This window comes from Vidua macroura, chromosome 25 (assembly GCF_024509145.1).
Source record: "Vidua macroura isolate BioBank_ID:100142 chromosome 25, ASM2450914v1, whole genome shotgun sequence".
Taxonomy (NCBI): Eukaryota; Metazoa; Chordata; class Aves; order Passeriformes; family Viduidae; genus Vidua; species Vidua macroura.
Genome location: NC_071595.1, coordinates 1687552 through 1699553, shown reverse-complemented (window position 1 = coordinate 1699553; position 12002 = coordinate 1687552). Strand labels below are relative to the sequence as shown.

The 12002-nt window shown below is 63.6% G+C and overlaps 1 protein-coding gene across 1 annotated transcript; it reads right to left on the bottom strand.

The window, feature by feature from the left end:
• Nucleotides 1–2130: 2130 nt before the first annotated feature.
• TINAGL1 (tubulointerstitial nephritis antigen like 1) lies at nt 2131–12002 on the bottom strand. The gene is given in 13 exon segments (XM_053999001.1): nt 2131–2975; nt 3105–3150; nt 3543–3666; nt 4083–4128; nt 4412–4595; nt 5398–5548; nt 5632–5755; nt 6842–6956; nt 7054–7146; nt 8725–8788; nt 9504–9826; nt 11826–11887; nt 11889–12002. Coding segments are annotated over 13 exon segments (1587 nt in total). The 3' UTR covers nt 2131–2834.

The following is a 12002-nucleotide window of genomic DNA, read 5'->3' as shown; positions in this document are numbered from 1 at the left end:
GCTGCTCTGTGGTCTCTGTGTCCGGGGGGGGCTCCAGGGGACATTCCCTAAAATCAACTCTTAGGAAATTTCATGTCCAAATGTAGAAAATAAAGAAAAGAAAGGACTTGGGGCTGGGGTGGGGGGAGCTCCTGAAGCACAGAAAAATCCGATCAATGCCGGAGTTTTCTTCCCGGGTGCTGAAGCTGGAATTCACCCAGAGGAATCTCCAAGAGATTTGAAGGAATTCTTCGGGAATAAAAGGTTCAAAGGTCTGAGATCAGAGGGAAGAGCCCAGCCTCGGTGTTTTCTGTGACCTCGGTGTTTTCCAGCCCCGGGCAGGACTGGCTGTTCCCAACCATCCCCGAGCATTCCGAGGATATTTTCCCCTGAGCATTTCCAATATTTCTGTTGAGTCAGAGCTCAGCCATGCTCGGGCTTGAGGCAGAGGGGTTGGGGGCTGTAAATGCATCTATAAATACCTACTTTATAAATGTATTTTATATATTTTATACGCACAGGTATATATTATATATATTTTTATATATAAAATATATATAAAATGTAAAATACATATATAAATATATATAAAAATACATATCAATGTATTTAAAAATACCTGCATGATATATATTTATATGTATTTACATATATACACACATACAGGTATATATATATAAAAAATATATATATATACACTGGTGTACATATATATACATATATATAAGTGTGTATATATGCATATTTTCATGTATAAATATATATATTTAGGCATTTTAAATATATATAAACATACATGTTCACATATATAGATCCACATAAACATAAAAAACTTTACATATATATATATATACATGTAAATATATATAAAGGCATGTGTTTATATATACACACATATGTATATATATATAAATACATAGACACATGCATGTGATATATATAATATATATTATATATAGTATTAATTATATATAACATATATTTTCTCTTATATATTATATTTTATATGATACATATGTTATATATTGTATTTCATATATTATATATTTCTACTATACATAATATATTTCTATTATATATTTCTATTATATATTGCATTTTTTATATTATATATTTCTACTATATATAATATATTTCTATTATATATTATATAATACATATTAAACGGGTGTGGTTGCATGTGCATATATTCACATATAAATATATATACAGGGTTTTTTTTTCCATATATATAAAAATATAAATGTATATATATACACAGAGAGATATATCTATATAGACATATTGATACAGATATAGATATAGATAGAGATAGAGATTATATTAATATAGATAGATATAGATGATGATATATATAGATGATTATAGAAATATAGATATAGAAATATAGATATATATATAAGGGGAGGTGTTCATGTCTGAAGACAGGCATATATATATGTATATTATATATATATATGTATATTATATATATATATACTATACAGACCTATCTATGCGCATCAATATCTCAATCTATACCTAACAGAGACGTTTTTACATTTTTTTTTTAAATATATAAATGCATACACGCACACCCCTGCAGTTGCAGGCAGCCACCACCAGGTGGCAGCGCCCTCCACGCTGTGCGTGTCCCCCTGCAGGGGGCGGGGGGGGGACCCGGGGGGGACCCGAGCGAGGGGACACGGAGAGGGACAGGGACCGCCAGGAGCGCAGGCCCTTGGAAAAGGCGACAACAGCCCCAGCGCCACCGCAGGGATGGCGCGGGGTGGCTGCGGGGACACGGGCGTTGCGGTGGCACATCTCGCTGCGGTGGCGCTTGCAATGGCACAGCCGGCTGCGCACGGCGGCTGGGCTGGGAAAGCCCGGCTGTGGTGCCACAGCTGGGTGCGGTGGCACTGCTGGCCCTGGTGACACAGCTGGCCGTGCTGACCCCCCCCCCACCCCCGGCCGCGGTGGCCCGGGTGGCTGCGCGTGCCTGTGGCGTGTCCAGCGCTGGCCGCGGTGGCCGGAGCGGCGGGGCCGGAAGGTGGACAATGAGCGGGGCCTTATCTCACCCCCCAGCCCTTCCCGAGGCCATGCCGGGCCCCCCAGACGGGGGTGACAGGGGGCCACGTGTCCCCCTCGGAGCACTGAGTCCACCCTCTGGGCTCTGAGGCTTCCATAACTTTATTTACAAACAATAAAAAGCAAAATAAATACAAAAAGAAAAGTCTTAAAAGTACAGCCCTTAGGTTGGGGGAAAGGGGGGAGGTCCCGGGCTGTGCTGGCTGCGTGGACCCCACTTGTGGCCCCACCAGGACGGGGACACCGCGGGGCTGAGCCCTCCCTCATCCCTGCCGTCCCCCAGGGGGGTGGCAGGGCCATAGCACCATAGGGACGGGCTGGGGGGGGGACGGTGGGGACCCCATCCTGGCGACACCCAGCCCTGGGGGCTCAGGGGACCCCCCCCCCACCAGTGGGTTATTTCACACCCCAGCTCCAGCGCTGCCCTGCTGGGGGGAGCTGCTGGGGCCGGGACGGGAGGAGCAGGAATAAGGGGGTCCCTTCCCATTGGGAAAAAGGGGGGAGGGGGTGAATCCCACAGCTCCAGCCGGGATGGGGGGTGCAGCTGCCTTTGAAGAGCCCCCCGCCGCCACCGCAGCCCAGCCGAGCCCGGGGCGGTGGGATTAGCGGCTAAATCCCATGGGAGACGGGAGCAGCCCCCGGGGCACCCCCCGCGCACGCCCCAGTGCCCCCGGCCGCTGCGTCAGCACGGCGGGGACAGCCCCCGGCCAGGGGACAGCGCCAGCCCCCCGCCCGCCGTGCTGTGACCGAGGCGCTGCGGTGGGGGGGACGGGGACCTCGGGGGGGGCTCACTTGTGGGGCATGTCCTCCATGCTGACGCGGCCCCACACCCCCACCACGAAAGTCTCCACCTCGCACTCGTTGACGCCGCGGGCGATGCGGAAGTGGCCGCCCTCGCCCCACGCCGTGCCCCACGAGTTGGCCGCCGTCTGCAGAGGGGACAGGGGACACGCTCAGTGCGGTGACACCCCCCACCCCCCGCCCCAAAGCCAAGCCGGACCCCACACGGGCGCGGGGAAGCGGCAGCACCCCATGGCTGAGCCCCCCACCAGACTCACCCAGTATTTTTGGGTCTGGCCATCAGGCAGCTGCTCCTCTCCCCACCTGCGGCGGGACAGGACGGTGAGGGGGGGGGGTCCCCAGGCACCCCCAGACTGTGGGGTTCCCCCCACCCAGCACCGTGGTGGGATGGTGAGGGGGGGGCTGCCCCTGCTCATTTCCTGCCCCAGGGCCAGGCCGAGGTTGGGACATCCGCTCCCGGAGTAGGGGCAGGAATATTTAGCCATGGCAGCAGGAAGGAAACACCGGCACAGGGCAGATCCCCCCCCCACCCCCGAGATCTGCCACCCTCCTTCCAGGGTGCTGAGCACCGCACTGGTGCCGCCTGTGCCACCATTCCCCTCCCCGCTTCCTTTGCCAGCTCGGGGACACCCAAAGGGGACATTTCTCCCAGGCAGAGCGACCCTCGGAGCCCCCCAGGCCACCCCCAAACCTACCCGGTGATTTTCACCGAGTGGGTCCCGTGTCTCTGGTGCTTCGGCCCCTTCCCCTCGGCCACGGGCGTGTGCCGATAGATCCCGCTCTTGTACATGAAGAAATCCTCGTGCACCTCCAGGATGGCTGCGGGGAGGGCGAGAGGGTTTGGGGACACGGCCACTGTCGCGAGGGAAGGGCTCCGCGTCCCCCCCCCGGGCACAGGGGGGCACCGCGTTCCCCGCGGGAGGGAAGGCGGCAGCCGGATCCTCCCCGCGGCCATGCAACAACACTCCGAGGAGGTTTCAGAAAGAAAAAAAAAAAAAAAAAAAAAAAAAAGTTAAACAAACGCAGCTGCCAAGGCGGTGATTAAATCTCAGGAGTTAATGAGCAACCCAGTGCCCGCTGGGGTGGGCAGCGTGACGGGCACCGGGGCAGCACTGCCCGGGCACGCAGGGCGAGCAGCTGAGCGGGGTTCTGGCTGCCACGACAGCTCCCCCAGCGCGGACAGAGCGGTTTTCCGCCCCCACCAGCACAAAAGGCTGCCCCCGCCAGCTCCGTACCTTGCACGGGGCCGTTCTCCAGCAGCTCCTTCATGATCTCCTTCTCCTGCAAGCACAGAACAGGGTGGCACCGGGTGGCACCGGGTGGCAGCGGGTGGCAGCGGGGCCGGGACCCCCAGCACTGCCCTCCCCACCCCCAGGGATGCAGCAGAGCTGCTCCAGCACCCACAGGAGATGCCGGGCGGAGGAGCCGCTCCCCGCGGGCTCTCCGCAGCGGGGTTTTCCCAGCCGCATTCCCAGCCTCGGTTCTCCCAGGTAAAGCAGCCCGAGCCAAGCCCCTTCTCCCCGCTCCAAAGGGCTCCCGCTCCGCCCCCGGGCCCGGCGCTCACGCTGGAGGAGAGGCGGTAGGCGGGGGTGGACTGGTAGATCTCGTTGGAGAGGGTCTGGGGGTTGGGGCACCGCGCTGTCGCCTGTCGCTTGCCCCGGCCCGTGGAGCGGCTGTGCATCATGCAGGGCGGAGCCGCCGGCTGGCTCTGCTGGCTCGTGAACGGGTAGCACTCGTCTGTCACCACCCTGCGCGCAGGGACAGGGATGTAGGAGGGGAAGGACCGGCTCCATCCTCATCCCAAGCCAAACTTCCAGCCCCGTCCCAATCCCATCCCCATACCGAACCTACTCTCCATCTCCACACCAAAACCCTCTTCCATTCCCATCCCAAAACCCTCTCTCATCCCCATCCCAATCCCCACTTCCATCTTCACCCCAAACCCCACTCTCATCTCCACTGTGATCCCCACTCCCACCCCAATCCCAAACCCCACTCCCATCCCTATCCCAAGCTCCACTGTCCATTCCGATCCCAAACCCCACTGTCTATCCTGATCCCAAACCCCACTGTCCATCCTGATCCCAAACCCCACTCCCACCCCAATCCCAAACTCCACTGTCCATCCCAATCCCAAACTCCACTGTCCATCCCGATCCCAAACCCCACTCCCATCCCAATCCCAAACCCCGCTGTCCATCCTGATCCCAAACCTCACTCCCACCCCATATCCCAAACCCCATTCCCACCCCATATCCCAAACCCCACTCCCACCCCAATCCCAAACCCCACTCCCATCCCGATCCCAAACCCCACTCCCACCCCATATCCCAAACCCCATTCCCACCCCAATCCCAAACCCCACTCCCACCCCAATCCCAAACCCCACTCTCCATCCTGCCCTGGCAGCCTCATTCCCCGCCTGTCCAAGGCACAGGATGAGCACGGGGATCTCTTGGGCTCTCCCCAGGTGACCAGAGCCCCAAACCCCCTTTATCCCATCCCAATCCCATGGATCCCACCCCATGGATCCCAGCCCACCCCGCTCACCCCCGCCTGCGCAGGTACCACCAGGCTCCGTCCAGGCGGCCGCCGCTGCAGCCGCGCTGGTTGCGGGTGTCGCAGGACAGGAGGTTTTGTGGGGACAGGGCGGGGGTCATGTGTCCCATGGAGTGGATGGAGATGCGGTCCGAGGCCACGGCTGGGGAGGAGTGGGAGGTCAGGGGGCGGCGGTCCCGTCGCCGTCCCCGCCGTGCCCGCCCCGCCCGCCCCGCCGCCCCTCACCGGCCGTGGAGAAGGCCCAGGAGCCGGCGCAGTTTCCCTGGTCCAGGGGCTCGTGGATCATCCCGGGCCACTTGGCGGCCGCATCGAAGTGACGCGGCAGCACCTCGTTGGAGTCCATGTTCATCTGCGGGGCAGAGTGGGGGGGCTCAGCCCACCGGGACCCCCCCCAGCTCCTCCTGCCACCCCAGCCATCCTCTGAGATGGTCCCCAGCCAGCTTTGGTGTCCCCCAGCCCCGCTGTGGGACCCCACGTCCTCCTCCTGCCACCCCAGCCATCCTCTGAGATGGTCCCCAGCCAGCTTTGGTGTCCCCCAGCCCCGCTGTGGGACCCCATGTCCTCCTCCTGCCACCCCAGCCATCCTCTGAGATGGTCCCCAGCCAGCTTTGGTGTCCCCCAGCCCCGCTGTGGGACCCCATGTCCTCCTCCTGCCACCCCAGCCATCCTCTGAGATGGTCCCCAGGCAGGTTTTGCATCCCCCAGCCTCACTGCGAGACCCCTCAGGACAAAGTGACCATGACTGACAAAGATTTGGGTTCTCCTTTATCCCAGAAAGGCCACACCCCGCAATTTCCCCCTAAATTTGGGCTCCACAGCCCCAGCAGCTCCTTAGACAACACCAGCACCGAGTGTCCCGTCCCGGAGCCCAGCAAGGCTCTCGGTGGCCACCCCGAGGGCACAGCTCTGGGTGACACAGCCCCTGACGGTGGCCCCTGGCTCAGCCTTTCCGCCCTGGAGCGGGGACGGTGCCCCCGCCCCGGCCTTCCTGGGGAGGACACGGCCGCAACTGCCCGGCGTCTCCCAGAGCAGGAAGCGCCTCTAAAATTAAACCTGGGGCTCCGGGGCGCGGGGCTGGGCGCGCACCAAGCTCTGCCAGCACCCCAGGGACCCCCCCCGGGGGTGCCCACCCCGCGTTTGGGTGCGGGCAGAGGCAAAGAGAGGGAGCAGGCGGCTCTGCTGAGTCAGCAGCGGCGGGGCCGGCGTTCCGATGGGAAACCAACACGGAGGAGAGGGGGAAAAAACAACACTGGCAAGCCCGGGGATTGTCCGGGGGAATTTGCTGAGCTGCTGTCTCCAAACACGAGGGCTGCCCTGCCTCCCCCACCCTGGGAGCCCCTTCCCAGCGATGGGGAATCAGTGGGATGGGCAGGGAGAGCACCTGGCGTGCCTCAGTTTCCCCTGAGGCGGGGCGGGGGGGGGGGGGGGGACTCACGTGCATCTCGTTCATGTTCATGACGGTGGGAGAGGGACGGAAGGTGCCCAGGCGGTGCCGGATCCCGTCCTCCAGGGTCATCCCCCAGAACTGGCTGTAGTTAGCGGCTCTCCAGCTGCGTGGGAAATGGGGACACGGGGCGGGCGTTACCCCAAAAAAGCACCCTGGGGGCGAAGCATCCCTGTGCCACCCTCGCGGCGCCCGGCCCTTACCCGTAATTGCCCCTGTTGACGGCGTCGATCAGCTCCCCGTCCATCAGGCAGGCGTGGTCCTCGCACTGCCACTGCCCGCCGGGGCCGCAGGTGCTGCAGAGGGGACACTCGGTGAGAAATGATGTCCCCAGGGTGACCAGGGGGGGACCCTGAGTGGGCGCTGCCCCTCCCAAACCGGGCAGCCAGCGAGGGGCTCAGGGCTGCTTTTGTCGGGGGTCGCCAGGGCTTGGCACCTTAGAAGCCGTGGGCAGCCCGCTGGGTGACCCTGAGTGGCCTTTGGGTGACCCTGGGTGGCCTCTGGGTGGCCCTGGGAGCTGTCCCCCCCCCCCGCCCGCCCCAGCCTCCGCAGGAGCCCCAAGGGCAGACAGGCCGTGGGACAGAAAATCAGCTGAAAAGCTGCCAGGGCTGCAAACATCAGAGAGGGGCTTGGACAGCAGCCCCGGGGCCGGGGGTCGGCGCTGGGTGTCCCCATGGGTCACCCACTGTCACCGGGTCACTCCATGGGGACAGCCGGGCCGGGAGGGGGGGGGCTCTGGGGGTGCGGCGGGTCCCCTGGGGAGCCCCGGGCTGTGCTCCCGCCGTGCACTGAGCAATGCTTGGCATGCTCCCTCCTGCTAGATCCCGGCACATTTCCCTTTTATGGAGCTGAGCTGAGCCGTGTCCCTCCAGACCCCCCCACCCCGATCCCGCCGGCAGCACCTGGATTCCAGCGCTCCCCCCCATCCATCCCTGAGCGCTCCCGGCGCTCTGTGCGACGCCCGGGGACTTGGGAGCACCTCAGGGTGCCACCAGCTGGGTGCCCGCACTCTGTGTCACCCCGCCGTGGGTTTTGCCCCCTGCCACCCCCGCAGCGGGACCCTGGCAGGGACAGGGGCGGGGGGTGACACGCTGCAGAAATTCCTCTTCTCCAGGCACCTACTGTGCGGTGAGGAGGGTTTGGAAGGGAAGATTTGCTCCTTCCCCAGCGCCGGTGGATCAGAGATGCTCCCCCAGCGGCAGAGACGCGACATCCACCTGCGTGGCTTTGGGGACATTGACATTCCCCCGGGAATGTCACTCAGAGTGCTCCGCGCCACGATCCCGGAGAAACTCCGGGCTGCCCCAGAGCTGTGGGGAGGGTCGGGCTGGCTTTTCACCCGCAGCACGCCCGCACACACATGTTCACACACGTGCCCCTGCCCTCGCACACGCCCCAGACGCTGCCTTTGATTTCCGCTTATCTGCCGCATCGCCCCTCCGGGTTCAATCCTCGTCTCCGGCAGCTTCGCGCCGGCAGGTTCCCCTATCCCCCACCTCCGCATGCCAGTAATACCAGCATTCCCAGCTAACCCCCAGCGCTGCTCCAACAGGAGCGCCGGGAGCTGCCCAGCGGGCGGCACAGCCGGACTCTGGCCGCGGCTACCCAAGCGTGCTGTCAGGCTTGGGCAAGCTGGGCTGGGACCAGCGTGGCCAAAACCCCCGCTGGGCAGCGCCGGGGCGAGCGGCTCCCACGCAGGCATGCGCTGAAAGCTGGGAGCGGCTCAAGGCCCTTGGCTCCGAATTTGTTGGAGCAAAGGCATTTTGGCAGCAGCTCCCACCACCCAGCTCGCGGCTCGCTCCGCGGGACCGTGACACCTTCCTCTGGTGACGCGCTGGTGACATGCCGCAGGTGCCCACATGGCATTCACTCACCACAGGTTGCAGTTCTCCCGGTACGTGGCTCCGGGGGGATAATTGCGTCCGGCACGGGCACAGCCTGCATGGGAATGGGAGAGCCCCTGGTGAGTGCTTGGCTGTGCCAGGGGTCCCACCAGCCCCCCAAATTCCCGGGGGTGCAAACCGAAGGGAAAATCAACGCGGTTCTTAAATCCAGGCTTAAACCCAAAGTCCTGCTGGGGGTCAGCGGGCGCAGGGTGGGGAGCAGGGCCGGCTCGGCGCCGGGAGGGTTAAATGTGCTCAGCCTGGCGGGACAGGGATAAAGGGGCCGGTTGTGCCCGGGAGCTGGCTCCGCTCCGCAAGGACTTCTGAGAGAGCCTTGTGCTGTGAGCTGGGGGCTGCCCGTGCCCCCTCCTCGCCCCCGGCCGCCCCAGCTGCCGGCAGGGTTAAGCCAGGGCCAGCATCTGCCTGCCCCAGACGTGACCGGGCAAGCTGGGATGGAGTCCCCGCACGTCCCCTCACGTCCCCTCACGTCCCTGCTCTGCCCGCAGGCGCTGCTGGAGCGGCCGCTTCCCCAGGGAGCGGGCTCTGTGGTCACCGGCTGCTCCCACACCTCTTTTTCTGGGAGTCCATCCCCATCCCGGACACTCTGTAGGAGTTCCCACAGCTTTGAGGGCTCCGGAGCAGCTCTGCAGTGAGGGCAGGACCGTGGGGTGCCACATCCATCGCCCCGAGGAGCACCAGCAGCATCACAGAGCGCACGCAGCACCCCGGGGCTGCCCCCAGCGCCCGCGGCCGGGCTGGGCGCGCCTCACCTGGGGCTTTGGGGAAGGGGGCCGGGATGCCCAGGCAGTATTCCCAGAAGTCGGGGCAGCAGTCGGAGACGGTGCGGTTGCAGAAGAGGTCGCAGTAGCAGAGGGTGTCGTGGTAGGGCACGGTGCAGCCGTCGTCGCGGCCGTGGCAGCAGACGTCCCCCCGCTGGCAGTAGGAGCCGCCGGCGTCGTAGACCCCGTGCTCGTACAAACCGGGGCCCAGCTCCCGGCGGGTGCGCACCCGGGAGCACAGGGCCACCTGGGCCACCTGGGCCACCAGCCAGAGGCACAGCAGGGCCCGCATGTCCCCGGTCATGTCCCCACACCTGCGGAGGGAGGGCAGTGAGGGCACGCCAGCCCCACCGCGGGGTGGGCGCTGCTCCCACCCTGCCCTCCCCGGGCTCCTCAGAACATTCCGGTTTTGTAACTCCCCTTGTGACCACGCAGCTCGAGCTCCAAAACACCCTTTCCCCCCAGCTCCGCACGTCCTGGCGTGTGAGGGGCCCCGTGCCCGGCCACCCCTTCACCACCGGCTCCAAAACCAAGCCCCCACGGGAAGGGGCTCCCCGGGACACTCGGGGGGGCTGCCCGGGGCTCGTTCCCAACGCCACCCCCAGTCCCCACCGCGGGCAGTGCGATGAGCTGCCAGGTCTCAGCCCGCGGAGCCCAAGGGGGTGATGGGGACCCCAAAAGAGGCCGGCGGGGACAATCCGGGGGCACCCCCTCCTGCCGGGCTCCCTCCCCCGGCCGTGCCCGCCCCGCCTGCAGCGTGGGGGCTCCCGGCACCCCGGTAAAGCAGGGAGGGTGACCCGGGAACCCACGCAGTGCCCACGGGGATCCCACGGGGTGGGACCCCCTCCCCGTTCCCGGCCGTACTTGCCGCGCCCGCCGCCCAGAGACCCCGGGGGAGGAGTGCGGGGTCGGGTGCTGGGATCCCTCACGGAACTCATGGGGCGGGGCCCCCGTCTCTCGTCCTGCCTGGCACCCCCCCAGCCCCACCCCGTCCCCCCGAGCCCGTCCCGTACCTGCCGCGCCCGCCGCTCCGCCGCCCCGCGCCCGCCGCCGGCCCCGCCGCTCCTTATAGCCGCGCCCCGGCCGGGGGGGCGCGGGGAGGCGCCGGGGCAGCCGCGACCGGCCCGGGGCGGAGCGCAGCGGGGCGGGGGTCGGGCCTGGGGTTGTAGAGCGGAGCCCCGAACTTGTGGCCCCCCCCCTGTCCCCGCGGGGCCGGGGGTGTCCCCGGTTCCTGATCCCCTCCCGGTGCCCTCCGGCGCTGCCCTCGCCAAATGGGGGAGGGGGGGGGTCCCGGCTATCGGGCCAGCGCCCCCTGCTCCATGCGGGGGAGCCGTCCTGGGGGGTTTCCCTAATCCTCAGGTGTGCGGAGAGGAGGGGAGAGCTGGGGGGGGGGGGTGCGGCTGCATTCCTCCTTCTTCCAGGGGTACAGCAAAGACAGGGACCCCCCAGCCCAGGGCACGGAGCTGGTGTCACTTGGATCCAGCCCCATGTCCCCATGCCAGCGCTCAGGGACCACAACCAGGGGGGTCTTGGCCACCCCCCAGGCTCCGGTGTCCCCTCCGGTGTGCTCGCGGCACCTGCTGGTACAAACCGGGGACCTCGGCCGCCTACGCGGGGCTCCTGCTGGCCCTGCCTCGCCGGGAGCATCTCCCGGCGCTGCCAGAGGATTCCTCGAGGATGCCTCAGGGCAGCCAGGACGGGAGCACCGCGGGGCTCCCTGGGCGGCCGCGGGCCACGGGCCAGGGGCTACGGGCCACGGGCTCCTGGCCGAGCCCACGGCGGGGATGCCGCGGCCAGGGTGGGCTTCGTGCCGGGGAAGTGGGGAGCACCAAATCCCGCCGGGCAGGGGGGCTGCTGCTCCCCGGGGTGCTCCGGGCGCCCGAGCCAGGCTCCTGCGGAGCCCTCTCGGCAGGGAGCCCGTCTTCCAAGCGCTCTTGGAAGGGGCCTTTTCCTGCCAGAGCGTCCTTGGGCAGCGCACGCAGCGCGGAGCTGGAGCGCCGCAGGAAGGAACTGAGTCCAGCCCAGAGTCCGGCTGTCTCCAGCATGACTGGACTCGCAGGAATCCACAGTGAGTCACGAATTCCCCCAAGACCCCCAGAGAACAAAGCAAAGCCACTGGCACAAAGGACATCCCAGGCCACTGCTCTGTGTCCTTGTGCCCCCGCCAGCTCCCTGACAGCTCAGAGGACGCCGCGGGGTGCTGCGGGAGCAGCTGACCATTCCCGTAACAACCCTGTCCCCCTGCCAGCTGATAAGAGGCGCTGCGCGGAGGCGGCAGCGGCGGCAGTCCAAGCGCTCGGAGCATCCCCTCACCCCGTTCCTGCGGCCGGGCTCCGGCGGGACGCGGCCAGCTGGCCCTGCCAGGTCACAGCTCCCCTCTGTGTCACTCTGGCGCCGGCGTCTCCCCTCTGCGGGGAGTGGCAGCCTCGGCACACGTGGGGCGACCAAGGTGGATGGGGACAAAGTCCTGCCGGGGCACCTTGGGCCCAT